The sequence below is a fragment of the Chlorocebus sabaeus genome, chromosome 21 (genome assembly GCF_047675955.1).
Source record: "Chlorocebus sabaeus isolate Y175 chromosome 21, mChlSab1.0.hap1, whole genome shotgun sequence".
In the NCBI taxonomy this organism is placed as follows: domain Eukaryota; kingdom Metazoa; phylum Chordata; class Mammalia; order Primates; family Cercopithecidae; genus Chlorocebus; species Chlorocebus sabaeus.
Window position 1 is genome coordinate 102,064,322 of NC_132924.1, and position 27,345 is coordinate 102,091,666.

At 47.9% G+C, this 27,345-nt stretch overlaps 1 protein-coding gene across 2 annotated transcripts; it reads left to right on the forward strand.

The window, feature by feature from the left end:
• The first annotated feature begins 1,530 nt into the window (after positions 1-1,530).
• On the forward strand, positions 1,531-27,345 carry TSPAN33 (tetraspanin 33). 2 transcript variants are annotated; one of them, XM_007982874.3, is made up of 8 exons: positions 1,531-1,898; positions 19,882-19,939; positions 20,602-20,729; positions 21,041-21,115; positions 23,038-23,133; positions 25,301-25,429; positions 25,922-26,083; positions 26,296-27,345. In XM_007982874.3, the coding sequence occupies exons 1-8, from the start codon at positions 1,797-1,799 to the stop codon at positions 26,395-26,397; spliced, it is 852 nt and encodes a 283-aa protein (XP_007981065.1). In that variant the 5' UTR covers positions 1,531-1,796; the 3' UTR covers positions 26,398-27,345. The 2 variants fall into 2 exon arrangements, with proteins under 2 accessions (XP_007981065.1, XP_007981066.1); XM_007982875.3 differs by having other exon boundaries at positions 1,536-1,898; positions 20,605-20,729.

The window sequence follows — 27,345 nt, forward strand, 5'->3', positions numbered from 1 at the left end:
TCTTTAACCTCCACTCTTGCTGCTCCTGTTATGCCTGCTTGTCACCACAGCCTAACCCCTAGAGATTCTATCTTGCCAATGCCTTCCCTTCTATCCTTTCCTAACTATCTATTATTCTATTACTCCTAAATCAGTTCCTCGTTTCTGATTATCTGGATGATAAGCAGCATGCTTCTAACAAATCTTTCTCTCTCCAGCTTCTTTCCCACTCTAACTGAAAACGTGGGTTTTTCATCATCCCTTTCTTCAAAACTCTTATTTCCAAGTCAATTAAGCACTAACTCCCCAATCTGATATTCAATTACTTCCACAACTTTAACACAATTCCACATGTAACGGCATCGGTCAGCATTACGTCCCGCTGCTATTCCAAGCATACCCTGTGCTCCAGCCACAGCAGTCTGCTTATTTTGCACGAAACACATGGCCTGCTTCTACACCTCCAGGCTTTGGTTCACCCCTTTTTTTAAAATCCACCTGGATTATGTTTCCCCTCCATCTCTGCTATTCTAAATCTCATCCTCCCCTAATTTCACTTGTCACGCTGTCTTCACTAACCTTCTACCAAATGTATTATAATTATTTGTGCAGTTATTTTCCACACTGGATTCTAAATTCCGCTAAAACGAAATACTGCACTGCCTTTGATGAGCCTTTCCATGTGCCAGCCATGTGTTAAGTGAGCTACATGTATTATCTCATTTAATCATCACATCGACACCTAGGTCAGGACTCTCCCATTTAACATTAAACAAACTGAGGCTCCGAGAGATTAAGGAGATTGCAGCTTTCACGCAGCGAATTATGGTGGAATCAGATCCCTCCCCGAGGTTCACGCTTGTATTAGGGTAGCCAACACAGTATATTCGCCAGCTACACTGCACTCAACCTGTGTATGCCGGATCAGCATGTTAAAAACGGTGTCTGCAAGTAGACCAAGGGAAGAGGGGCTGCGAGGGCGGGAAGTGACATAGCAATGAATTAGGATGGCGGGATTGGCGGTGATGTTTCCAAATTTCCACTGTTGGGTTGTACAGCTTTTGAAATAAGCATTTAAAATATATGGTTACTAAACAGGATTGCATCTACTCTTGGTCTAATTGCTAAGTGTAGGTTAGTTTTGTTTCCCTGATTTTATTGTCATCCCCCAGGGATTGTTTCTCTTCTGCCGTGTTCCCAGAGCTTTCGGCGCATTGCTCAACACACGGTGTGCGTACTTGTTGATTTTAATGTATGTGTGTTTGCATATGTGCACAGCAACTGGGCAGCGGACGTGGGTGTGGGATGCACTGTGCATTCCTTCTCCTCATTCTTGTTCCTTTGAGCAGCTGCAGCCTGAATGCTTTCCCTTTGGGGTAGGGGAGAGGCAGAACTGCTGACCCTTTAACAAGTTATCCCTCACAAAACAGGTGTCTCCCCCGACTCTCAGTGGAGAGGGATGGCTGGATACTCAGTGACATCAGCCACGAGCCAATGGGAAGTCGGGCTCCAGCCGTCGCGCCAATGGGCGTCCGGGGGCGGGCCGGGTTTCCTGGGCGCCGGGCTGGCCAGGCTGGTCCTGCGGCCGCGGCTGAGTCTCCGCCGCTAGCGCTGCCCACCGCGGCTCCGGCGGCTCTAGGCGCAGTTCCCCGGCCCGCGAGGCTCGCGGCCCCCCGGCTCGAGCGCCTCCCGCCGCAGCGCAGCTCCCCCGCCGGCCGGGCTCCTGCGCGGCGCGGCTCATGCCCCCGGGCGCGGGGCGCACAGGCCGGCCGGCCGCCACTGGGAAATAGGCCCCCGGGGGCGGCGGCGGCGGGGCCATGGCGCGGAGACCCCGGGCGCCGGCCGCCTCCGGGGAGGAGTTCTCCTTCGTCAGCCCGCTGGTGAAATACCTGCTCTTCTTCTTCAACATGCTCTTCTGGGTGAGTCTCGGGGTCGAGGGCACCTGGGCGGCGGGGTCCACCCGCGGGGTGGAGGGGTGGCCCGGAGTGCCCCACGCGCGGGAGCCACACTGCCGAGTTTTCTGGGCTGACGGCACTTCGGGGGAAATTCATCCTGGGGAGGGACACCCCGGGGACGCCGCATCTGCAGGGGGCGTTGTAGGAAGGAGGGTATGCCAGGGAATCAGTGAAGACTGATGGGTATTGTCGGGGTGTCGGAGGAGGGTCTGTGTCAGGCTAGAAATGTAGGTTTGAGGCAGCCTGTTGGCCCAAGGCGGACCCACTGGCACATGATGGGGAGTCGGCGGTGGCAGGTGACTTTCAGGCCTGGGGGCCTGGAGGCCTGGCTGGCAAAGAAGAGGAAGGGAAAACCCAAACCTCTCTCTCCACCACTTCAGAGAATATGGGTTATGGGCATCATCTCTTCCTTTTGCAGGCTTCCTCTACTCCCACCTACACCGCCCCCCAAAGTCTGGGAAGAATCGCCTCCAGGCACAGATGTCTTGCCTATCCCAGCACTGGCCCAAACTTTGCCCCCTCCCCGCCAACCTTCTCAGGACCAGACTTCACCCCTGGAGCCTGACAGTCTCCAGTGTCTTTAAACAGGACCCCGTGTTGGGCCGGAGGGCCAGGAGTTCTTTCAGAATCTTCTGCTTGGGGTGGACAAAGTACTGGGCTGGGACTCCGGACACCTGGATTCCCATCCCACTCTGCCGTTCACTGTTGACTTGACTGACCTAAGCATGTTATGTTCATGTCTGCAGGTCTTGCCTCCCTCCCCCACAAATCCAACCTAGTGTGATCAGGGGTGGCAGAAAGACTGCTGAAGCTGAGAACTGAGCTGAACCAGATCATGCAATGCCAGCTCGACCCTGTTTCCTGGCTAGAGAGTCCTGGAGGTTCTGGGGTGTGAGAACATAGGGATGTCCTTCCTCCATTCACCTCCTCTTCTGGCTCCTACCACACCAGAGCTGCTGCTTCTGGAGCCCACCATCCTTCCCCACTTCAGCTGGAGACCTAAAGTTCAGACTTACAGGAGGGAAGAATTGAGTCTAAAATATGTTTCCTAGGGGAGGGAGCAAAACAGACATCTGAGCCCTTTGCTGTAAAGGTTTCACAGGGCCTGTGGGGTGAAGTGCAGACACAAAGCACATAAGTGCTGGCCTGTTGGGACAAATGAGAGAAATCTCAGAGGGTGGTGATGACAGCGCACTCAGCCATCATACTCCTGGGGAAAATGAAACTTGGGCTCCTATCAAATGCTCAGTTTTAGAACTGGAAAAACATTTTAGAAGACATCTTGTCCGACATCTGTGTTTATGTCTATAAAATGTAGAAAACTAAAGCACAGAGATGTTAAATGTTTTGTCCAAGGTCCAACAGCTGGTTAGCAGGCTTGGTCTGGTGACCTTTCTACTGAACCACAGTGCCTCTGGGGGAAGTCCTCAGCGCAGATGGCTGCTGCTATAGCTGGGGTATTGGCAGTTTTAGGAGTCAACCAGTCAACCCAAGTTCCCATAGTCTAGGTTCTGCTTCAGCTGGAGGTTAGGAAAGAACACGAGAAAATCCCTTACCACTCTGCCAGTGCTGAGAGTGTACTAAGAGACTCCCCACCTACGGGCAAGTATCAGTGAAGTCTCCTCTGTGCTCACTGAGTGTGCCAGGCCAGTGACGTGCCATCGTCAGAGCCAGCACTAGCATCTCAGGGACTTTAGGTCATCACTCTGACTTCCTTTATCTGCCGAGACTGTCTCCCTTGGAGCCATCGGCACCTCACCCTTGTCTGTGCTTGCCAGTGACAACAGCTGGGTGCATCTGTTACACTTGTGTTCCTGGTCTTTTTTTTTCTCTCAAGCTTCCCTACCCCTTACCTCCACCCTACCCCCCTTTAATCAGATAAATGACTTTGAGAGATCTCAACCAGGAGAGAGTTTGGCTCCACAGACCCATTTACCTTGGTAAAAATGGTTCATTCAAAGTCAGAAGACCCGGGTGGCCAAGCTAGCACCACCCCAAATTAGAATAGAGCCCTTCTTGGCCCTACAGTAGACTCATAAAAAATCAGAGGCTCTAGAAATAGCACACTGAAGGACAAGAGGCTCAGCATCTTTTTGGCACCAACTTACTGTGTGACCCTAAGCCAATGTATCTGTCTCTCTGACCTTAATAATCTTTTTTCTCTAAAGGAGAAACAATTTCTGCCTTAGTGAACTATTTAAGGATGAATGAATCATTTGGGGGACTGTCATCTTTTTTTTTTTTTTTTTTTTTTGAGGCGGAGTCTCGCTCTGTTGCCCAGGCTGGAGTGCAGTGGCAGGATCTCAGCTCACTGCAAGCTCCGCCTCCCGGGTTTACGCCATTCTCTTGCCTCAGCCTCCCGAGTAGCTGGGACTACAGGCGCCCGCCACCTCGCCCAGCTAGTTTTTTGTATTTTTTAGTAGAGACGGGGTTTCACCATGTTAGCCAGGATGGTCTCGATCTCCTGACCTCGTGATCCACCCATCTTGGCCTCCCAAAGTGCTGGGATTACAGGCCTGAGCCACCGCGCCCGGCCGACTGTTTTCTTTCTTCAAGACCTGGAGCTGGATCTAAGGATGAATCTCCCTGTGTCCTGATTGCCCTTCCTAGGGGACAGTACTTTTCAGGTCTTATTGAATGTCCCTTCTCCCCCAAACCCAGTGCTGTACAGGTATATTCCATACAAGAGCAGCTGGGGAGAAAGGGCTGCTTCCCCAGATCAGGGGGCCATCTTTCTTCCTAGCCCCTCTTCAGGGACTGGTTCCCATGCTTTCTTTTTTGTAGACTTCTATCACCCTAATCAAATTCCGCTCTTCTGCCCAGGAAACACCTATGGATGATACGATGGTCAGCCCACACCCTTGCAGGCAGAGTGCATGCTCTGACCAGCTTCTGGAGTGGCCACGTGGCAGTGGTTATTATGTCTGTGCCTGGAACCCACTAGGAAGGTGTCTGGCATCCTCTGGGCTCACATTCAGTGGTGCTGGTGGTGATGGTGGCTATGTCTGCTCTTGCTCTAGAAGCCCTGACTCTTGGGGCATTTGGAGTCTGACTCAGAAAGCTAATGAATTTCTGGGGATGGGGACCAGTTCCTACTGTTCGTGTTTCAAATCTCACTTCCCCTTTGACCTGGGAGTTCTGATTTTCTTCCCTGAATCGTGTTGCTGGGTTACTGACTGTGGGGATTCCATGGCCTGGAGTAGCTGCTCTAAGATCCTAGATGTTGTATTTAAATCAGTTAGGGCGGCTACAGAGCAGCTGCCTCTCCTCACCTCCCTCTGCAGGACAGCTTCTTACAGAGAAAGACATTGGGGTGGTGCCTGCTATATCAGCTTGGCCATGTGTTGTCAGGAACATACAGTGCCGCCCACCTCCTTCCTCACTGGTCCTTTTCCCACTCAGGGCAGCAGTTGGCTGGCTTTTGAGTCAGGCAGAGCCCAGAAGCTCAGACCTCCAGCCCCTGTGTCTCAGCCCAGGCTTCCCTAGCAGCTATGCCTCAGGACTCCCATGGCACCTTCTGTATTCTTCGATTGTCACATCCCTTACCTGTGCTGCAATTGTGTTTACTTCTCCGTCTTCCCCTCTAGATTTCGGGATCTTGAGGCTGAGCACAGCCCTGTTCACCTCTGGATCCCCGGTGCCCAGCTGTGTTTGGCATAAATTGGGTGCTTATTGAATGTTTATTGGATGGCGAGTGAGAGCGCAAACCCCACAGGGTAGAGGCATGGTGTCCATCCTCCCTCCCTCATGGACACTGGCCTGTAAAGATGCAGCTCAACCTGGGGTCCTTGAGCACTCTTGGTGATGAGGTACCCAACTGTGTTCTCCTCTGTGATGGGTCTGGTGGCCTGGCATCCCTTCCCTTAAGCCAGGTCAGAAACATGGCAGCCATCCCCTCTTCAGAGCCACACGTATGTACTGTCTACAGCATGTGGATTTTCTCACTTCCACTGCTACATATATGGACCCCCGTTCAGGTCTTCCCTAGGCTGAACCAAGCCATCGGTGGGGCCTCTTCTTCAGGAAAGCCACTCTCCCATGCAGGACTACTGTATTGGAGTCCTTGGGCACTCAGAATCACCCAGACCACTCTCAGCACCATCTCTTTTTGTCTGGCTCAAAAATCATGAGGACGTAACCAGGCATCAAGCCAGCCAAAACCTCTTCTAAGTGGCAGGGGCCCTTTCTGCCATCCAACCTCCTCATCCTATACTTCCAAATACACTAGGAGGCAGAGCCCATCACCTCCTTCCCCCCGTCCCCCATCTTCCCCGTAAACTTGGCTGGCTTCAATAACTGAAGATAGTCAGATGCTTTTTATAAAAACAACAAAAATTACAAAATATGGGAAATGAAGACAAGAACCATCTCCTTTGCTATGCAGGTCGCATGCACACCTTCTTAACTCCCCAGCAGCTTTGTTTGCCTTGGACCAAGTAGAAAACCATAAACTTAAAGCAGCCTTTAAAAAGAAAAAAAGAAGGCTGGGCACAGTGGCTCATGCCTGTAATCCCAGCACTTTGGGAGGCCGGGGCAGGTGGATCACCTGAGGTAAGGAGTTCGACACCAGCCTGACGAACATGGTGAAACCCCATCTCTACTAAAACTGCAAAAATTAACCGGGCATGGTGGTACACACCTGTAATCCCAGCTACTTGGGAGGCTGAGGCAGGAGAATCACCTGAACCCGGGAGGCAGAGATTGCAGTGAGCCAAGATCGCGCCATTGCACTCCAGGCTGGGCGACATAAGCGAAACTCCATCTCGAAAAAAAAAAAAAGAAAGGAAAAAGAAAACATAGAATGCCTCTCAGATCTTGGTAGGAGGCTAGTGCAAGGCCAGTCCCTCCAGGGCTGTGAGTTTGAATGTTTATTTACTGCAAGCCCTTGCTAGACCTCCGTTCCTCTTTCTTAACCTTGGAAGAACAAAGTCAGCCATGGCCTGAGGAAGATGCCAAAGGCTTGGCCCCAGACATTGTTGAGGAAGGAGCCCTGTGAACTCCTCCATTTCAGAGGGACACTGTCCCCCAGTCCGGAGGGAGAGGGCTGAGAGCCAGCCTCACATGGACAGCCGCCACCTCAGACACCTGTAACAGCAGCGCCACAGAGAGTACAGAAAGACCAGTATGTGTAAGGTTATGGGCAGGGAGAGAAGTGGCCCTGCTCTGGGGCCACAGGCTGAAAGTTCTTTGACTTCATCCAGATATAAGGGTAGGGAGGACTGAGAAACCAGAGGTGGAGACCACTGCCTTGCCCACTTCCCTCTGAGCAGGGACAGGGTTTTGATCGCCACACAGGGAACCACTTTACCCTCAGCTGTCTCCACCATCACCTTCAAAAGAGGAGGAAAAGAGATTTTCTAAGGAGGGGGTGTGGGCCCTGAGACAGTAGGGTGCCACTGCTTCTTGCAGCCTGGACTTTGGACTATGGAAGACAGACAAGGCTAGGGCTTTCCCTGGAAGCTGCACCTGCGGGTGGCCCCCCTGTGGCAACGCCATGCCTTCTCTTTTCAGAGTGCTGTTCCAGAGACTTCCCTGTGAGCCACCTCCTGGGCCCTGCTGGCACCCTGTCCCTCCCCGCCAGCTGCAGTCTTCCTTCCCCTGCCTGAGCCCTAGCCCATTTGGAGATTATCAGCTGTTCCCCCAAGGGAACCACAAGCAGCTGCTTCCCATCTCCCATGATGGCTGAGGTGAATATGCAAAATCCTGGGGGTGCTGAGAGGCAGAGATAGGAAGGCAGACAAATGGCCAAGCTCATGAGGCTTTGGGGACATCCAGACCTAGGTTCCAGTCCCACTTCAGCCGCTCACTAGCCAAGTGAACTGAGGAAAGTTGCTGAAATTCTCTGAACATCATCTCTATAAAATGGAGATCCTAACGCCCTCTTGGGTTTGTGGTCAGAATTAAATGAGACAGTGTTTAGCCCAGTGCCTGGTCCTTGGCACTCAACAGAAAGTAATGCCACTGCTATCCCTGTAAACGCTCCTAGAGGTCACCTGCTGGGGGTGGACATGGAGGGTGAGGTTGAGTGCTTGCTCCTCCAGGAAGGACGAAAGAGAGTGGCAAGCAGACAGGAACTGGCTAGGGAAGGGCCAGCCTTTGCTCAGCCCTCTTTGCTCACGTTCTCACCATAATAAAGGAAGACTAAAAACAAAGGAAGAAAATTAAAGAGAAAAGAAAAAAAAAAAAAACTCAGCAGGAGACAATCATTATTGGTAGCTTTATGTTTTTTAGTTTATGGAGAAATTTCCCATTTATCCCATGAACAGAGCCACACTGTTGTCTCCGGGGGCCTTCCCTAGGAATCTAACTGAATCTAACTGTGAGGAAACATCTGCTTCTCAAAGCTTGTCACACCACCTTGGCCTTTTAACATTTTTATTTACATATTTGTTGGTTCATTTGTTTGTTTAGATATGGTCTCGCTCTTTAACCCAGGCTGGAGTGCAGTGATGGGATCACAGCTCACTGCAGCCTCAACTGCCTGGGTTCAAGCAAACGTCCCACCCCATCCTGTTGAGTAGCTTGGACTGCAGGCATGCATCACCATGCCCGGCTAATTTTTTTTTTTTTTAGAGACTGGTCTCACTATGTTGCCCAGACTGGTCTTCAAATCCTGGCCTCAAACAATCTTCCCCACTTTGGCCTCCCAAACTGGTGGGATTACAGGCATGAGCCACCATGCCTGGCCCTACCTTGGTCTTAAATGCAATCCAGTAGAGATGGACTCTGGGAGCGAATTTGCCTGTAATTATTGGCGTTTGGGCATAAGAGCCAGGAGAACATCCTTTGTTCAGGACCTCAAGTTGAGGCCCTGCAACCCTTCCTCTCTTATTGCTGATGGCCCTGAAGTACTGTCTTATGGGATAGAATAAGGGTTTTTCCTTTTAAACATCAAATCATGATGATTTTTTCCAAATTTGCAAGAAAAAAAGTCAAGATGAGAAAATTTTCTTCATCTTCTCATTTCTTCCATGAACATTAGTACCTGCAGCTGTTTATCTGCCTGCAAGTGCTAACAAAAGGCAAACAGAAGAGGACAAGTAGCAACTAACTATTATGGAAAACTAGGAAACAATTTATTTAGAGTATTGCCTGCGTTGTTTTATGAAATGCAGAGACATACACCTAGCAGCCACATCTCTTGGTAATAATTGTTCCTTAGTTCTATAATAGAAATTAATGTTTGTCTCCTCACATGATACAGTGAGTTGGACACAGCAGTATCTGTGTAATATTCCTGTCAAATATGTGTAATCTGCATCTAACTGTGAGGAAACAACCAAATAAATCCAAATCAAGGGACATTCTGCAAAACAATTGGCCGAAACATAAAAACTGTCAATGTCCGAAGAAGTGTCAGAACAAGTGTTGGGAAGGATGAGAAGACATTGGAACCCTCACACATGGCTAGTGGGGAAGTAAAAAGGCACAGCCGCTGTGGAAAACAGTTTGGCAGATCCTTAAAAAATTAAACATAGAATTACCACGCGACTCAGCAATTCCTAGATATAGAGAACTTTGAAAACAGGTATTCAAACAAGACCTTTTACACAAGTGTTCATAGCAATACTATCCACAGCAGCCAAAAGGTGGAAACAACACAAATGTCCACCGATGGAGGAATGGAGAAACAATTGTGTTATAGTCACACAACCAAGTATTATTCAGCGATAAAAGGAAATGAAGTTGGCAGGGCGCGGTGGCTCACGCCTGTGATCTTTTGGAGGCCGAGGCAGGTGGATCACTTGAGGTCAGGAGTGGCCTGGCCAACATAGTGAAACCACGCCTCTACTAAAACTACAAAAATTAGCTGGGTATGGTGGCACACACCTGTAATCCCAGCTGCACAGGAGGCTGAGGCACAAGAATTGCTTGAACCTGAGAGGCAGAAGTTGCAGTGAACTGAGATTGCACCACTACACTCCAGCCTGGGTGACAGAGCGAGAATCCATCTCAAAAAACAAACAAACAAACAGGAAATTAAGTTGTAACACATGCTGCAACACAGATGAATCTTGAAAACATTCTGCTAAGTGAGCCAGGCGCGGTAGCTCATGCCTGTAATCCCAGCACTTTGGGAGGCCGAGGCGGGCAGATCATCTGAGGTTGGGAGTTCGAGACCACCCTGACCAATATGGAGAAACCCCATCTCTACTAAAAATACAAAATTAGCCAGTTTTGGTGGCACATACCTGTAATCCCAGCTACTCAGGAGGCTAAGGCAGGAGAATGGCTTGAACCCGGGAGGCGGAGATTGCGGTGAGCCGGAGATTACGCCATTGCACTCCAGCCTGGGCAACAAGAGCGAAACTCCGTCTCAAAAAAAGAAAAAAGAAAACATTCTGCTAAGTGAAAGAAGCCAGACACAGAGGGTCATATAGTGTGTGATTCCAATGACAGGAAATGTCCAGAATAGGCAAACCCATAGATACTAAAAGCAGATTTGTGGTTACCAGGGGCTGGGGTCAGAGGACGGGGTGATGGAAATGGGGAGTGATGGTTTAATGGGTACAAGGTTTCTATTTGGAGTGATGATAAAGCACTGCACCCTGATGGTGGTGATGGTTGCACAGCCATGTGAATGTACTGAAGGTCATTGAACTGTTTACTTTAAAATGTCTAAAATGGTACATTTTGTGTCACATGTATTTCACCATAAATTTTACAGTCGGTGTCTTAAAGACCAAAAACAAAGGAAGAAAATTAAAGAGAAAAGAAAGCCAAGAGACTGTTCCAGGCTGAAGGAGATTTAATCTCTAAATGCATGATCCTTGATTGGATCCTGGATAAGAAACAAAAAAAAAGGTTACAAAGGACATTTTGAGGATAATTGCGGAAAGTTACATATGGACTGTAAATTAGGTCACAGTAATAGTGTATTAAAGTTTTAAAAAGAGGTCAGGTGCAGAGGCTCACATCTGGAATCCCAGCACTTTCGGAGGCCATGGCGGGTGGATCACTTGAGCCCGGGAGTTCAAGACCAGCCTGGGCAATATTGTGAAACCCTGTCTCTACAAAAAAAATTTAAAATTAGCCCAGTTGGTAGCACATGTCTGTAGCCCCAGCTACTCAGGAGGCTGAGGCAGGAGGATTGCTTGAGCCCAAGAGGTCGAGACTACAGTGAGTCCTTGATTGTGCCACCGTACTCCAGCCTGGGTGACAAAGTGAGACCCTGCCTCAAAAAAAAAAAAAGAAGAATATGACAAAATCTATAATGTACACCAACAGAGCACTGTGACTTCCCAGTGCTCTGTCACTTGAACAATTTTAAGATCCACTACCTTAGCCAAGCCTGGTGGCTCATGCCTGTAATCCCAGCACTTTGGGAGACCAATGCAGGAGGATCACCATATGCCAGGAGTTTAAGACCAGCCTGGGCAACCTAGCAAGATCCAATCTCTACAAAAAATTTAAAAATTAGGTGGACATCGTGTCATGTGCCTGTACTCGGGAGGCTGAGGCAGGAGAATCTCTTGAGCCCAAGAGGTTGAGGCTGCAATGAGCTATGATTGTACCACTGCCCTCCAGCCTGGGCAACACAAGAGTGAGACCTTGTCTGTGGGGTGGGGATGGGGGAGGGGAGAAGATCCACTGCCTTAAGTTTTGGCGTGATTGATGGGAAGTCACCCAGATTAAAGTTTGTAAAATTGTATGCAAGTTAACCCTAGTTTATGAAAATCTGATATTAAAAAATGTATAGGCTGGGTGTGATGGCTCATGCCTGTAATCCCAGCACTTTGGGAGGCTGAGGCAGGTGAATCACCTGAGGTCAGGAGTTTGAAACTAGCCTGGCCAACATGATGAAACCCAGTCTCTACTAAAAATACAAAATTAGCCGGGTATGGTGGCTCATGCCTGTAATCCCAGCTACTTGGGAGGCTGAGGCAGGAAAATCGCTTGAACCTGGGAGGCGGAGGTTGCAGTAAGCTGAGATCGCGCCATTGCACTCCAGCCTGGGGAACAAGAGTGAAACTCTGTCTCAAAAAAAAAATTAAAAAGTATGAACTAACAAATTGGGTGGGGGGGGGGGTGGTAATAGACTATTTTTTAAGAACAGTTTTACGGAAAAATTAAGAAGATAGTACAGAGATGGACATTTCTCAAAAATAAATAAATAAATAAATAAAACTACTAGACAATCCAGCAATCCCACTACTGAGTGTTTCTCCAAAGGAAAATAAATGAATATATTGAAGAGACATCTGCACTCCCATGTTACTGCAGCACTATTCACAATAGCCAAGAACTGGAATCACCTTAAGTGTCCATCTACAAATGAATGGATATAGAAAATATGATTCATATACATAATGGGATATTATTCAGCCATAAAAAAGCATGAAATCCTGTCATTCGCAACATAGATAGAACTGGAGGTCATTATGTTAAGTGACATAAGCTGAGCACACAAAGACAAATATTGCATGTTCTCACTCATATTTGAGAGCTAAAAAAGTGAAACTCATAGAGGTAGAGAATATAATGATAGTTACCAGAGGCTGGGATCCAGGGTCAGGAGGATGAAAAGAGGCTGGTTCATAGGTACCAACATATGGTTACATAGAAGGAATAAGTTCTAATGTTCAACAGCACAGTAGGGTGACTATAGTTGACAACAATATATTGTATTTTTCAAAATAGATTTAAAATGTTTCTAACACAAAGAAATTACAAATGTTCAAGGTGGTGGATGTTCTAAATACCCTGATTTGATCATTAAACACTGTACGCATGTATCAAAATATCATACATTTCCCATAAATACATACAATTTACATATATCAACTAAAAACATGTTAAGATAGTATTGAGAATTCCCATATATCCCATACTCAGTTTTCCCTGTTATTAACATATTAGTATGATAAATTTGTTGTAATTAATAGTATTATCATTGTGGTCTACACTTTATTGGGTTGTTTTTTTTTTTTTTCAGTTTTATTTAATATCCTTCTGTTCCAGAATCCTATTCAGGATACTACGTTACTTTTTTCTTTCTTTCTTTCTTTCTTTTTGAGACAGGATTTTGCTGTGTTGCCCAGGCTGGAGTACAGTGGCACAATCATGTCTCACTGCAGCCTCAACCTCCTGGGGTCAAGTGATCCTCCCGCTTTAGCCTTCCAAGTAACTGGGACTACAGGTGCACACCACCATGCCCAGATTATTTTTATTTTTATTTTTTGTAGAGACAAGGTCTATGTTGCCTAGGCTGGTCTCGAACTCCTGAGCTCAAACCATCCTCTGCCATTGAAAAGTTCTGGGATTCCAGGCGTGGCCCACCATGTTCTGCCCTACATTACATTTAGCTGTCATGCCTCCTTAGGTTCCTCCTGGCTGTGACAGTTTCCTAGACTTACTTTGTTTTTAATGACCTTGACAGTTTTGGGGAGTGCTGGTCAGGTATTTCGTAGAATGTCCCTTTATCGGAACTTGCCTGCTGTTTTTCTCATCGTTATAATACTGGGGTTATATCTTTTGGGAGGAAGGCCAGAGAAGTAAAGTGCCATTTTATTTTGATCACATCACATCACGTCACATCACATCACATCACATCACATCACATCACATCACATCATATCATACAAGTGATTCGACAACATGATCATTGTCGATGTTGGCCTCGATGGCCTTGATGAAGTAGTGTTTATCAGGTTCCTCCACTGTAGAGTTAGCCTTTCCCCCTGTGTTCTGCACTGTGCTCTTTGGAAGAAAGTCACTATGCACAGTCTGCACTGAAGGAGTAACGAGTTAAGGTCTACCTCCTTGAGAATTATTTGAAATTCTTCTATGTGGGAGATTTGTCTTTTCTCCAATACTCATTAAGTCATTTATTTATATCAGCATGGGCCCACAGATGTGTATTTTTTTATTTTGGGTAATAATTCAATATTTCTTTATTTTGATGCGCAAATCATTCTAGCCTTAGCCATTGGGAACTCTTTCAGTTGGCTTCTGTGTCCCTTTGGGATGCTCACATTGATGGGGATAGTAATGTGGGGAATTCATTTTTGTTTCTTCGTGAGCATTTCCTTTCTTTGGGACACTACAAGATGACGTAGGCTCATCTTGTGCCTCTCCTGCCCCCATCCTAAAATCAGCCACTTCTCCAAGGAGCCCAGCGGATGGCTATTTTCATTACAAGGTGATCACTCACTTTACATAGGGATAATGGTACTGGTGTGTGCAAATTATTTTATATAATTTGACTGACAACTTTTCAGGAACATATATTTTGCTAAAAGCTAGACTCAGCCATTTTAAAAGTTGTATCTAGCTCTTAAAAGTTTCCAGCCAGGCTTCATTCTAGTCAGAATGTGAAAAGCTATCCGAAGAAGAGAAAAAATGTCTTTATCTCCGTCCTCGTCGCGAAAGGAGGTCATTCATGATATTGTGAGGTGCTATAAGGATTTTACAGAAAATTCTGACATAGTGGAAAGAGTTCCAGAATGAGATTGGGAGGTTGGATTTGGTCCAGATGGTGCACTGCACCCGTATGCACTTGGTTAAGTGTTACTTCCACTCTTTTGGCCTCATCTATAAAAAGAGGTGAGTGGCCAAACCCACTTCTAAAGTTCTGTTCACCTCCAAATGTGATGCTATGAACAGCAGCAGCAGCACTAACTTTGGAAAGGCAGTAGTTTTGAGGAATCCAGGGTGGGAAGTGGGGGCAGGAATGGGGGTGTGCAAGGTCAAGTTTTGAAATGCAGAATTTGAGAGCTCAGGGGAAAGACATCATTAATGATCGTATTAATATTAATAATATTAAAGACTTTTTTTTTTTTTGAGACAAAGTCTCGCTCTGTCGCCCAGGCTGGAGTGCAGTGGCACGATCTCCGCTCACTGCAAGCTCCACTGCCTCCTGGGTTCACGCTATTCTGCTGCCTCAGCCTCCCGAGAAGCTGGGACTACAGGTGCCCGCCACCACGCCTGGCCAATTTTTTTGTATTTTTAGTAGAGATGGGGTTTCACTGTGTCAGCCAGGATGGTACCAATCTCCTGACCTCGTGATCCACCCGCCTCAGCCTCCCAAAGTGCTGGGATTACAGGCAGGAGCCACCGCGCCGGCCGACTTAATCTTGATTTTAATGTAGCCTGCATCTGTGGCTCTAGATCCCTGGCTGATTGTTCTTTAGGCTTGTAGGTTCTCAAACTTGGCTGCACATTGAAATAACTGAGAACACATTCAGAAATACTGTTGCCTGGGTCCCAATGCCAAAGATTCTGATCCACTTGGTTTGGGATGCAGCCTAAGCATTAGCAGTTTTTTAAGCCTCTCTCCCAACAACCCTAAGTCCCAGGCGACTCTAACGGCAGCCAAAGTTGAGCATATGCTTTTGGCTATAAATGTTCTTGTCCCTTCACCATATAGCACATGGATTAAGGGTCCTCAGTGTACTGTCTGCATAGCAGCAGATGAATTGGATTTGGATAATGTATTAGTTTCCTGTTGCTGCTGTAACAAATGACCACAAACTTAGTGGCTTAAAACAACAGAAACCAAATTTCTTATATTTCTGGTGACCAGAAGTCCAAAACGGGTCTCACCGGGCTAAAATCAAACAGGTCTCACTGAGCTAAAATACGGCAGCACTGCATTCCTTCAGGAAGTGCCAGGAGGGACCCGCCTCCTCGCCTGCTCCAGCTTTTAGAGTCAGCCCTCATTCCTCCATCCATAGCACTACAGCAGTCCAGCCTCTGCCTCCATTGTCATCTCCTTCTCTCTCTCCGGCCCTCTTGCCTCCTTCTTAGAAGGTCTTTTGTGATTGTATTGAGCCCTCAGGGATAATCTCCCTAGCTCAAAATTCTTAATCACATTTGCAAAGTTCCTTTGGCCATGAAAAGTAACACATTCACAGGTTCCAGGAATTAGGACATGGACATCTTTGAGGGGACATTATTCTCTCTATCATAGATAGAGACAGAACAACTGCTGTAATTACAGGCCCATAAATAGAGTTAACTTACTCTATGATGTGTGGCATCTCTTTACTTTGCCCATTTTTTCAACTTTTATTTTAGGTTCAGAGGTACTTGTGCAGGTTTGCTGTATAGGTAAATTGTGTGTCATGGGGTGATATTTCATAACCCAGGTAACAAGCATAAGTAGTTTTCCATCCTCTCCTTCCTCCTGCCCTTCATTCTCAAGTACATGTGTCCATGTGTACTCAATGTTTAGCTCCCACTTACAAGTGAGAACACGTGGAATTTGGTTTTCTGTTCCTGGGTTAATCTGCTTAGGATGATGGCCTCCAGCTGTATCCATGTTGCTGCAAGGACACGACTTCATTTGTTTCTATGGCTGCATAGTATTCCATGGTGTATATGGACCACATTTTCTTTTTTCTTTTCTTTTTTTTTAGACAGAGTCTCGCTCTTTCTCTAGGCTGGAGTGCAGTGGCATGATCTCGGCTGACTGCAACCTCCGCCTCCTGGGTTCAGGTGATTCTCCTGCCTTAGCCTCCTGAGTAGGTGGGACTACAGGCATGTGCCACCATGCCCGGCTAATTTTTGTATTTTTAGTAGAGATGAGGTTTCACCATGTTGACCAGGATGGTCTCGATCTCTTGACCTCATGATCCACCTGCCTCAGCCTCCCAAAGTGCTGAGATTACAGGCGTGAGCCACCGTGCCCAGTCCCACATTTTCTTTTTCTTTCTTTCTTTCTTTTTTTTTTTTTTTTTTTTTTTTTTTTGAGACGAAGTCTCACTGTGTCACCCAGGCTGGAGTGCAATGGCGTGATCTCGGCTCACTGCAACCTCTGCCTCCAAAGTTCAAGTGATTATCCTGCCTCGGCCTCCCAAATAGCTGGAACTACAGGCATGTGCCACCATGTCCAGCTAATTTTTGTGTTTTTAGTAGAGATGGGGTTTCACCATGTTGGCCAGGCTAGTCTCAAACTCCTGACCTTGTGATCCACCCGCTTTGGCCTAAGTGCTGGGATTATAGGCATGAGCCACCACATTTGGCCCGGCCCCACATTTTCTTTATCCCGTGCTGTTGGTGGGCATTTAGGTTGATTCCGTGCCTTTGCTATTTTGAAGAGTGCTTGTTTGGCCTTTCTTGTTTTATCTGTACTATGATTTAATCAGAGAACATCTTTGTGGAAAATTATACACCCTGGTGAAAATTTAACATGAAAAACAATGAGAGCCTGGGAGCAACAGAAATCAAGAGCAGATACACATTTTTCAATAGTTCAGTTAAATGACACTCAGAACTGTAATTGGCTGTGGTGGGTTTATTTTATTTTATTATTTTTTTTTTAGTCAGAGTCTCGCTCTGTCGTCCAGACTGGAGTGCAGTGGCGCAATCTTGGCTCACTGCAAGCTCTGCCTCCCAGGTTCATGCCATTCTCCTGCCTCAGCCTCTGGAGTAGCTGGGACTACAGGCGCCCGCCACCACGCCCAGCTAATTTTTTGAAGTTTTAGTAGAGACAGAGTTTCACCGTGTTAGCCAGGATGGTCTCGGTCTCCTGAACTCATGATCCGCCTCGGCCTCCCAAAGTGCTGGGATTACAGGTGTGAGCCACCGCGCCCGGCCTGTGGTGGGTTTTAAAGGGCAGATAGAGATGCTCACTCACTCTGGCGGAGGACTGGCCACCAGGCCTGGGGAATGACTGGCATCTCTGTCGTGTAGTTTCCCTGCCTCCCCCATGCTCTGTGAGCCTGGCAGTGCTGTGGGACAAGGCGCCAGCTGGCACCTGCAGCTCTGCTAGCAGCTCCCTCCCTCCTGGACAAAGAGTATGAAGGCCGGCAATAACACTTTGGGCCCTGAGTTAGAGGCATGGTCAAACGATGTGAGGTGGGAAGAGACCGGGGCCAGCCGGGTGCAGTGACTCACACCTGTAATCCCGGCACTTTGGGAGGCTAGGGTGGGAGGATCAGTTGAGCACAGGAGGTCAAGGCTGAAATGAGCTATTATCATGCCACTGCACTCCAGCCTGAGCAATAACACAAGACCCTGCTCCCCCACCCCGCAAAATAGAGGGGGCTGTACATACAGGCAGAGAAGAGTTCTGGAAGATGTGGTTTTAGATAATGATCGCCATTTACTGCTGAATGCACCTGCCATCTCCTGCCAGATGGCAGAGGACCTTCAACAAGGAGGCCTACAGGAAAAAATGTCTTTGTACCGAGGGACTCATCTGACCCTATTACCTGTTCTGGGGGCCTAGCTCCCTTCTTCCACCAAAGCCCCATGGTGGCTCTTTCCAGCTGCTTTCTGTCTTGCAGGACAGTGGTGTCTAGCCAGCCATCTCCTTCCCCACTGAGTTGGTCAAGACCTTGTTGCTGAGAACTCTCTCCTGCCAGAGCTTGGCCCCATCTGTTGCCATGGCAACAGCCAGCTGCTGCTTAGCACCAGCCTGGAGACTGGGCACAGAAAAGGGTAGCCAAGGGAAGTAGGCACTGGAGCTGCCCTGCGCCCCTGGAGACCTGGGGGTTGGGGGGCAGATAAGGCCCCTTTGGGGTCTCCTGTTAGTCTATGATGGGTTTGTTCTCTCAGGGAGAAGCCATGAAATTTGAAAGATCTAAATTCCTCTCTCTTCCTCCACAATGGAATCAGAGTTTGTGAAGATAAAGGTTCCTTTGCCAAGGCAATTCCAGTGCTTACACACATACACTCACACACAGTCCTTCACATTGGCGTGCACTTTCTTTTTGTACTTGACATGATATTGACATCTAAGAGGGTTAGAGAGCTGGGAGTATGCAACCGCCCAGGCTTGCTTTAGGTATAAAACTTGCCCTTTGATGCAGATAGATTTGAATTCAAAACTTTTCCATTTCTATGTGACCCTGGGCAAGTTAACTATCAATAATGATAGGTAATATTTATTGTCAGGCATTGTGTTAAATGCTTTCCATGCATTATTTTATTTGATTCTTACAGTAATCTTATCAGTTGTTTGTTCTTACTTCCCATCCTCAGATACAGAAACTGAGGCTCAGAAATTTACCCTATATGTTCCCAAGTTTGACTCACTCTAAAGACTGTGTTTTTTTTAATTTTTAACTCAAATTTTTTAGAGACAGGGTCTCGCTCTGTCACCCAGGCTGGAGTGCCATGGCACAGTCATGGCTCACTGCAGCTTTGCACTCCTGGGCTCAAACCATCCTCCTGCCTTAGCCTCCTGAGTAGCTGGGACTACAGGTGCACACCACTGCACCCAGCTAATTATAATTTTGTGTGTGTGTCTAGAGAAAAGCTCTCACTATGTTACCCAGGCTGGTCTCAAACTCCTGGCCTCAAGTTGATTCTCCTACCTTGGCCTCCCAAAATGCCCAGCCTGAAGCCCATATTCTTAATCAGTGTTTAGTATTAACCCTGGATTGCCTTAATTTCCTCATCCGTAAAGTGGGCATAATATCTGCCTCACAACCTAATTGTGTTGTGAGGACTGAATGAATAATGAAAAATATAATGTGAGTAAAAGTGTCTCATGGAGGCTGGGTGTGGTGGCTCACGCCTGTAATCCCAGCACTTTAGGAGGGTGAGGCGGGCAGATCGCAAGGTCAGGAGATCGAGACCATCCTGGCTAACACAGTGAAACTCTGTCTCTACTAAAAATACAAAAAAAATTTAGCCGGGCGTGGTGGCAGGCGCCTGTAGTCCCAGCTACTTGGGAGGCTGAGGCAGGAGAATGGCATGAACCCGGGAGGCAGAGCTTGCAGTGAGCCGAGATCATGCCACTGCACTCCAGCCTGGGCAGCACAGTGAGACTCCATCTCAAAAAAAACAAAAAAAAAAAGAAAACAAAAAAAAGGTCTCATGGAGGTAAAGTAAAGCCCTGGCAGATTCTATCAGCAGAATCACTGGGGAGGTGAAAGATGCTCACCTTTGAGTCCTAGGGAAGTTGTCCTTCCCCTGCTCTCCCAGGTTACTCACGGCATTCAGGGCTCTCTGGTTTCCAGAATCTCAGGGTCTGGTTCTTTCCCTGTCTCCACAGGTGATTTCCATGGTGATGGTGGCTGTGGGTGTCTACGCTCGACTGATGAAGCATGCAGGTGAGCTGTAGCTCTCCCTCCCTGCCCCCACCTTGTGCCATGCCCCTTCCCCCTCTGCCTCCTTCAGCCTGGCCCTCATACATAAGCTATGGTGCTGAAGGAGGCAGCCTCCCTGGAGCCAAATCTTCATGGTCTACATAGGTGTCAGACCCCCTCCACACCAGTGCCCCTGGATTTCCCTGAGCCCCTCTGAGTCTTCCAGGATATGCCTACATTTGAGGCTTAGGAAGTGTCTGAGAAAGAAGCTAGGCCCCTGGGAGCAGACAGTCATCAAGTGCTTTAGCCCCTCCCTAGCTCTGTTCTGGAGAAACCCAACCACCATTCCTATTTCACCACACAAGTCTCCAGGAAACAGAATCTGCAAAGCTGGTGAGCCTAATGCCATTCTAGTTGTTTTCTGGAGGGAAAGCATCCCCTCCTCTCTTAAGCCCAGGAATAAAGGCTTTTATTTCATTAGTTTCTCAAATTAAATGCCACAACCCTTCTGGCCCCTTTTTGGTTCTCCCCCTGGGACAGGGGTACTGCCTCCGCTTAACCTTCATCCAGCCATACTGGGGATTCCCCCACCAGGGGAAGGAGAACAGTTTGGGGCACCCTCCCACCCCATCCATGGGTTCCTCAGTGGGCACTGGGCTCAGGCTGAGGTCCGGCTCCTTCTCCAGAAGCAGCCCTAGCCTGCCTGGCGGTGGACCCTGCCATCCTGCTGGTCGTGGTGGGTGTCCTCATGTTCCTGCTCACCTTCTGTGGCTGCATTGGGTCCCTCCGTGAGAATATCTGCCTCCTGCAGACGGTGAGTGGTCAAGGCCCCACAGGAAAGACCCTGGCCCTCTCCCCATCATGCCTCTTAGCCTCCTGAGGCCCTTTGGTTTCCTTGTCCCACCCTACCCCCAGGCCTGTGCTGTCCACTCCTCAGTGCAGAGCTCAGCCCAGGTGACCCAGCACAGGGTGGCCACCCCTAGGACAGTGTCCCAGAGGCAGCTGCCTTTCTCATGTGTGGGGCATCTGGGAGAATTGCCTGGCAGCTCCCAGCATCCCCATGGCCCTGGGAAGGGCCGCTGCCCTGAGTGGTCCCAGACGCCGCCTCTTCCTGCTGCTCCACAGTTCTCCCTCTGCCTCACCGCCGTGTTCCTGCTGCAGCTGGCCGCTGGGATCCTGGGCTTCGTCTTCTCAGACAAGGTAATGCTGGGAGCCAGGAGGCCTCCTCAGATGTGACCCAGAGGGAGGAAGGAAAGTTCCTGCCCATGTTTAGCCTGGTTAATTAACCACAGCGCTCCTTCCCTTGAGAAACATCAGCCGTCGAAAAGTTCATTAAGGGTGAATGAACAGCCTGTAAGCTCATCATATTTGAAGAGAATTTTAAGATCATAAGGTGCTTTCCTCTGACAGTCTAAGAAGCTAACAGGGAAGTAAATTATACAAACACAAAATTAAAATAATTTAGAAACTTTAATGGCAAATGACAGAATCAAACTCAATAATCAAGTGGGCCACTCTTACTTCTTTTAAAAATTGTTTATTGAGATAAACAGAAGGAAGGAAGGAAGGGGGAAGAGAACAAGATTTCGTTTTGAGGTTTTTTTTCTTTTTTCTTTCTTCTTTTTTTTGTTGGGGGTGGGCGGATGTTGTTTTTGTTTTTTAAGAGATGGGAGTCTCACTAGGTTGCCCAGGCTGGCCTTGAACTCCTGGGCTTAAGTGATCCTCCTGCCTCCGTCTCCTAAGTATCTGGGATTACAGTCATGTGCCACCATGCTTGGCTTAAGAAAAGGTTTTTTTGTTGTTTTTTTTTTTTAAGACGGAGTCTCTCTGTCGCCCAGGCTGGAGTGTAGTGGCGCAATCTCAACTCACTGCAAGCTCTGCCTCCCAGGTTCACGCCATTCTCCTGTCTCAGCCTCCCAAGTAGCTGGGACTACAGGCACCCACCACCACGCCCGGCTAATTTTTTGTATTTTTAGTAGAAACAGGGTTTCACCATGTTAGCATCCTGGCTCTCGAACTCCTGACCTTGTGATCCACCTGCCTTGGCCTCCCAAAGTGCTGAGATTACAGGTGTAAGCCACCGTGCCCGGCCAAGAAAATGTTTTGAACAATGCTTGCCATATCTGGAAATAGTCTGCCATTCAGTGACATTCCTTTTTAAGAACCAGAATGCCTTTCCCAAAAGGCAAATGATTGCCAAGGGCAGAGTACAAAAACTATGGAAAGAAAATTTGAGAAAAGTAGTGGGGCAGGAAGGAAGAGACTATGGTAGAAAATTATGAAATTGGGCCAGGCATGCTGGCTAATGCCTGTAAACCCAGCATTTTGGGAGGCCGAGGTGGGCAGATCACTTGAGGCCAGGAGTTCGAGTCTAGCCTGGCCAACATGTCGAATCCCTGTCTCTACTAAAAAACACCAAATTAGCCGGGTGTCAGGAGGCTGAGGCACAAGAATCGCTTGAACCCAGGAGAAGGAGGGTGCAGTAAGCTGAGATCGCGCCACTACACTTCAGTCTGGGCGACAGTAGAACTGTGTTCTAGAGAAGAAAAAAAAGAAAAGAAAAGAAAAGAGAAAAGAAGAGGGGAGGGGTAGGGAGGGGAGGGGAGGGGTAGGGACGGGAGGGGAGAAGAGAAAATTATGAAATCGAGAGCCGCTGAGTTAATTCCGAATTTTCTAGTCCTCCTGGCTTAGAAAGATCCTGAAATGATGTATTAAATAGCTGAGTCTAAAGAGATGCAATTATCTCATGTCCACTAGAGGGCAGTGCCTCAGCTCAGTAAGCTACTTTCTGCTAAAAAATTAAAAATTAATTTGTTTTCATCAGTCAACAAGTATTTTGTGATAGTAGCATTCAGAGATAGATATGCATTGGAATATCTTGAAATGTGTCTCTGAAAAGCTTCAACAGCAGGTCCAGCATTTCTCCTGCCCACTGGTACCTGAGGGCCTTGGGATGGATGGGCTTTGGAACTGAACTGGCTATCTTCCACCATTAGGACTCAGTTCTGATTTCAAGGCAGACTCAAGTAAGAAGGATGACCCCTGTCTACTGTTATTTTTGCAGGAAGGAGCAAGTTAGGGATTAGTCCTGTGTTCTGATTCCTTGCCCATGTCTCTGGCAGGCTCGAGGGAAAGTGAGTGAGATCATCAACAATGCCATTGTGCACTACCGAGATGACTTGGATCTGCAGAACCTCATTGATTTCGGCCAGAAAAAGGTATGGGTCAGCCAGTGGTCTGGGGGACTGTGGGTAAAAGTGAACGTCATCCCAAGAGATGCCTCACCCTCTGTGCCTGTGGAGCTCTTCATTACCTGCCAGGTAATGGCTTCTGGGAAGGGGTTTGGCAAAAAACCATACGTAGCAGAGTGCTTTAAATGTACTTTTAAAGACACAGAACAGTATATATTGTAATCTACTGTGTTGTAAGTGGTTACCTACAGGGGAATGAGGAACTGCGCAGATTCTTGAATATTACCTCTTCGAAAGTGACATTTTCGGCTGGTCCGAAGGGAGTGAGTTATCTCATTTGATTGTTCACAGTCAGCTACAGATCGAACTCCTTGTTCTACTCTTCCCCCCTCTCCCCATTCTCACTTCTGCACTTGACTAAACTAAAAAAAAGAAAGTTACATTTTAAAAATTATGATAAAATTTACATAATGTAAAATTTACCATTTTTAAGCATATAGATCTGTGGCATGAAGTACCTTCAATTGTTGTGCAGCCATCACCACCCTCACCTGAACAAACACTCATCTTCCCCAGCTGAAACTCTGTATTCATCAAACACTAACTACCCATTTTCCTCTCTTGAAACTCTATATCCATCAAACACTAACTCCCCATTTTCGTCTCTTGCAACTTTGTATCCATGGAAACACTCACTTCCCATTTTCCTCTCCTGAAACTCTGTATCCATTGAACGCTAACTTCCCATTTTCCTCTCTCCCAGCAACTACTTCTGTCGGTAAATTTTACAACTCTAGGTACCTCAAATGAGTGGACTTACAGTGTTAATGCTTTTTTGAGTGGCTTATTTCACTTAACATGTCTTCAAGTTTCATCCCTATTGTAGCATGTGCCACAACTTCCTTCCTTTTGAAGGCTGAATAATATTCCACTGTATGTATATGCCACATTTTGTTTATCCATTTATTCACCATGGGAGACAAGGGTTGCTTCCACTGTTTGGCTATTGTGAACAAGGCTGCTATGAATCAAAAGTTAACATTTAGGCCAGGCATGGTAGCTTACACCTGTAATCCCAGCACTTTGGGAGGCCAAGGCAGGCAGATCATTTGAGGTCAGGAGTTTGAGACTAGCCTGGCCAACATGATGAAACCCTGTCTCCACCAAAAATACAAAAATTAGCCGGGTTTGGTGGTGCACACCTGTAGTCCCAGCTACTCAGGAGGCTGAGGTACGAGAACAGCTTGAATTTGGGAGGTGGAGGTTGCAGTGAGCTGAGATCGTGCCGTTGAACTGCAGCCTGGGTGACAGAAAGAGACTCTGTCTCAAAAATAAATAAGTAAAAAATGAAAAGTTAACTTCTCCCCCCTCCCAAGACAGAGTCTTGCTCTGTCACCTAGGCTGGAGTGCAATGGCATGATCTTGGCTCACTACAACATCCGCTTCCTGGGTTCAAGTGATTCTCCGTGTCTCTGCCTCCTGAGTAGCTGGGATTATAGGTGCCCCCCAAACCACACCCAGCTAATTCTTGTATTTTTAGTAGAGATGGGGTTTTGCCATATTGGCCAGGCTGGTCTTGAACTCCTGACCTCAGGTGATCCGCCCGCCTCCGCCTCCCAAAGTGCTGGGATTACAGGCGTGAGCCAAGCACCTGGCCAAAAAAGTTAACTTTTAAGTAAAAGTGCTTTGAGACAAGTCCTGAGTTCCCCTTTCTCTGGTGCAATAGACACTTGACTTTGAGATCCAGTTTGCTCTCATGGAGTAATGATGGACTCACAATATTGAAGATTCCTCTCCTGTGTTTTCTCTATCTTAAGGAGAAGTTTCTCAGAACTGATCCTTTAATTGTATCAGTCAATACTTTTGATCACTTCCATTTGCCTGCAAAGCCAAAAACTTCTCTCAAGAAGATTATAGCTGACTATGTAAAACAAAATATATGTACAACTGTAATACCAACAAGCACAGTGGTAAGTTATAACCAGATATACAAAGTAATAGAAATTAAGAAGTGAGAATATCTTCAGGCGAAGGCAACTGGGAAGCTGGAGCTCAAAGTTTAAGGCTGTGTTAAAACACAACCCGAAGTTCCCAGTGGAAGCTTCCTATAGACTTTTGGTGGCTCTGAGAATTCCCCTGGTCACCTCAGTGTGAGGGGTGGGTGATTGTTAACCTCTGGTGGGTTTTGTTGCAGTTTAGCTGCTGTGGAGGGATTTCCTACAAGGACTGGTCCCAGAACATGTATTTCAACTGCTCGGAAGACAACCCCAGTCGAGAGCGCTGCTCTGTGCCTTACTCCTGTTGCTTGCCTACCCCTGACCAGGTAAGCCAGCATCCCACCTCACTTCCTCCTGGGCAGCGAGCTGAGTCACTTTCTGATGGGGGCAGCTTCTATTGGGAATCCCCATCCCCTAGCTTAACCAGTCATGTGGGACAGGTGTCAGGTGTTTTCATTCACCCCAGCCTGATGCTTCTGTTAACCTCGCACTCCTGTAGCCCACATGGAGTTCAGAAGGTACAGATTTAACTTTTAAGTTCAGGTTCAGTACCTGTGCAGATTTGTTACATAAGTAAACTTGTGTCTTGGGGGTTTGTTGTACAGATTATTCCACCACCCAGAGCAAAGAGACCTGGACCCTGACCTCTCAGAGGAAGGAAAGTCTGCATTTGGCAACTTCCAACCCAACATCCTCCACATATATTCTCTGACAATTTAGGAGTTTAGGAAGGGTGTTCTGGAAGCCCATCAGCTAAGGGCCCAAACAAAAAGTTATTGGAATTAGAGTCCCAACTGGCTTTTCAACTCTTTCCCCAGGCAGTGATCAACACTATGTGTGGCCAAGGTATGCAGGCCTTTGACTACTTGGAAGCTAGCAAAGTCATCTACACCAATGGCTGTATTGACAAGTTGGTCAACTGGATACACAGCAACTTATTCTTACTTGGTGGTGTGGCTCTAGGCCTGGCCATCCCCCAGGTAACTTACCCTGTGAGACCTGTGGGTCCCACACACTCTGTAAAGACTCCTTTGTTTTGGGGAAGGCCCCCCGGGGATCAGCGAGGGTGTCAGGCACTGACATGGCTGAGGGTGGGGAAAGGGATAGTGCTGGCCGCACTGGAAAGATCGAGCCAGGGAAAACAAGGCCATCACTCACTGCTGAGGGCCCAATTCCTTCTTGCCTCTCCCAGCTGGTGGGAATTCTGCTGTCCCAGATCCTAGTGAATCAGATCAAAGATCAGATCAAGCTACAGCTCTACAACCAGCAGCACCGGGCTGACCCATGGTACTGAGAATCCATCCTGCACCTCCTCACCATGGCAACTGGCAAGCCTCATCAACCAACAGCAGCGGGTGCTGAGAACAGCACCAAATGGAGATTTGGATTTCAGCCCCCCAGTGACAGCCCAGTGGGAAGAAGCAAACTCCAGATGGGCAGAAGGCAGGGTGCACAGGTGGCTCCGGTCTCAGGAGGATGCACCCCCTCTCCCCCATCCCAGTCCTCAGCATTGTGCGAGAGTGATACCCTTAAGTGTTTGGGTTTATGTTTTTAGTTTTGTTTGGGAAACAGCAGTTGCACAGAGAGTTACGGTGTAGTGCTGCTGCCGTTTCACCGAGGCACTGCCACCACCAGCTCTATCAGGGATGCTCCTGAGCTTGGCGGACATACTTAGATCCTAACGTGCCAGTGAGACCTGGCTGTGGAGAGTAGCACTGGCAGCCCTGCCTGGAGTCCAGTTGGCATGATACCAGCTCCAGAAGGGAAGAGAGTGGAGCAGACAGTGAGGAGCGAGCCTGGGGGTCGGCTGGGGACAGCCGTATGTGCTAGCTGGGAGTGGAGGGGGATATGTTTACCAAATGCCTGCCCTGCCATCCTCCCAGGTAGTCAGAGTGAGCTATATCCTGCCCCGCCTTCATTTCCATGGAAACATGGCAGCTAGGGCACGGGGTACAGCAGCAGCCAAATTCTTCCCCACCTCCCCTGCTTTGAAAAAAAGTTTGGAACCCTGGTCCCTATACTCTGCAGTCAGAAGTGGGACTGAGCCATACATGCCCTTGAATTCCTCCCTGTCTGGCCAGCAAGTGGGGTTTTCTTTAACTTGGCAGTGTGCAGAGGAGAAGTGGTAACACCCCCACCCCATTCCCCTGCATCGGAGCTCAGTATTCCTGCAGGGTAAGAGGTAGGAATCTTGCTGGTACGAGCGGAGCCAGAAGTGGCAATAAAAAACGTGTTGACCTGG

Bases quoted from the DNA above. Each gene is read 5' to 3' on its own strand.
- TSPAN33 (XM_007982874.3), top strand. From the start codon at position 1,797: ATGGCGCGGAGACCCCGGGCGCCGGCCGCCTCCGGGGAGGAGTTCTCC. The intron at 1,899-19,881 runs GTGAGTCTCGGG...CTGTCTCCACAG, and splicing joins TCTTCAACATGCTCTTCTGG to GTGATTTCCATGGTGATGGT. The intron at 20,730-21,040 runs GTGAGTGGTCAA...GCTGCTCCACAG, and splicing joins ATATCTGCCTCCTGCAGACG to TTCTCCCTCTGCCTCACCGC.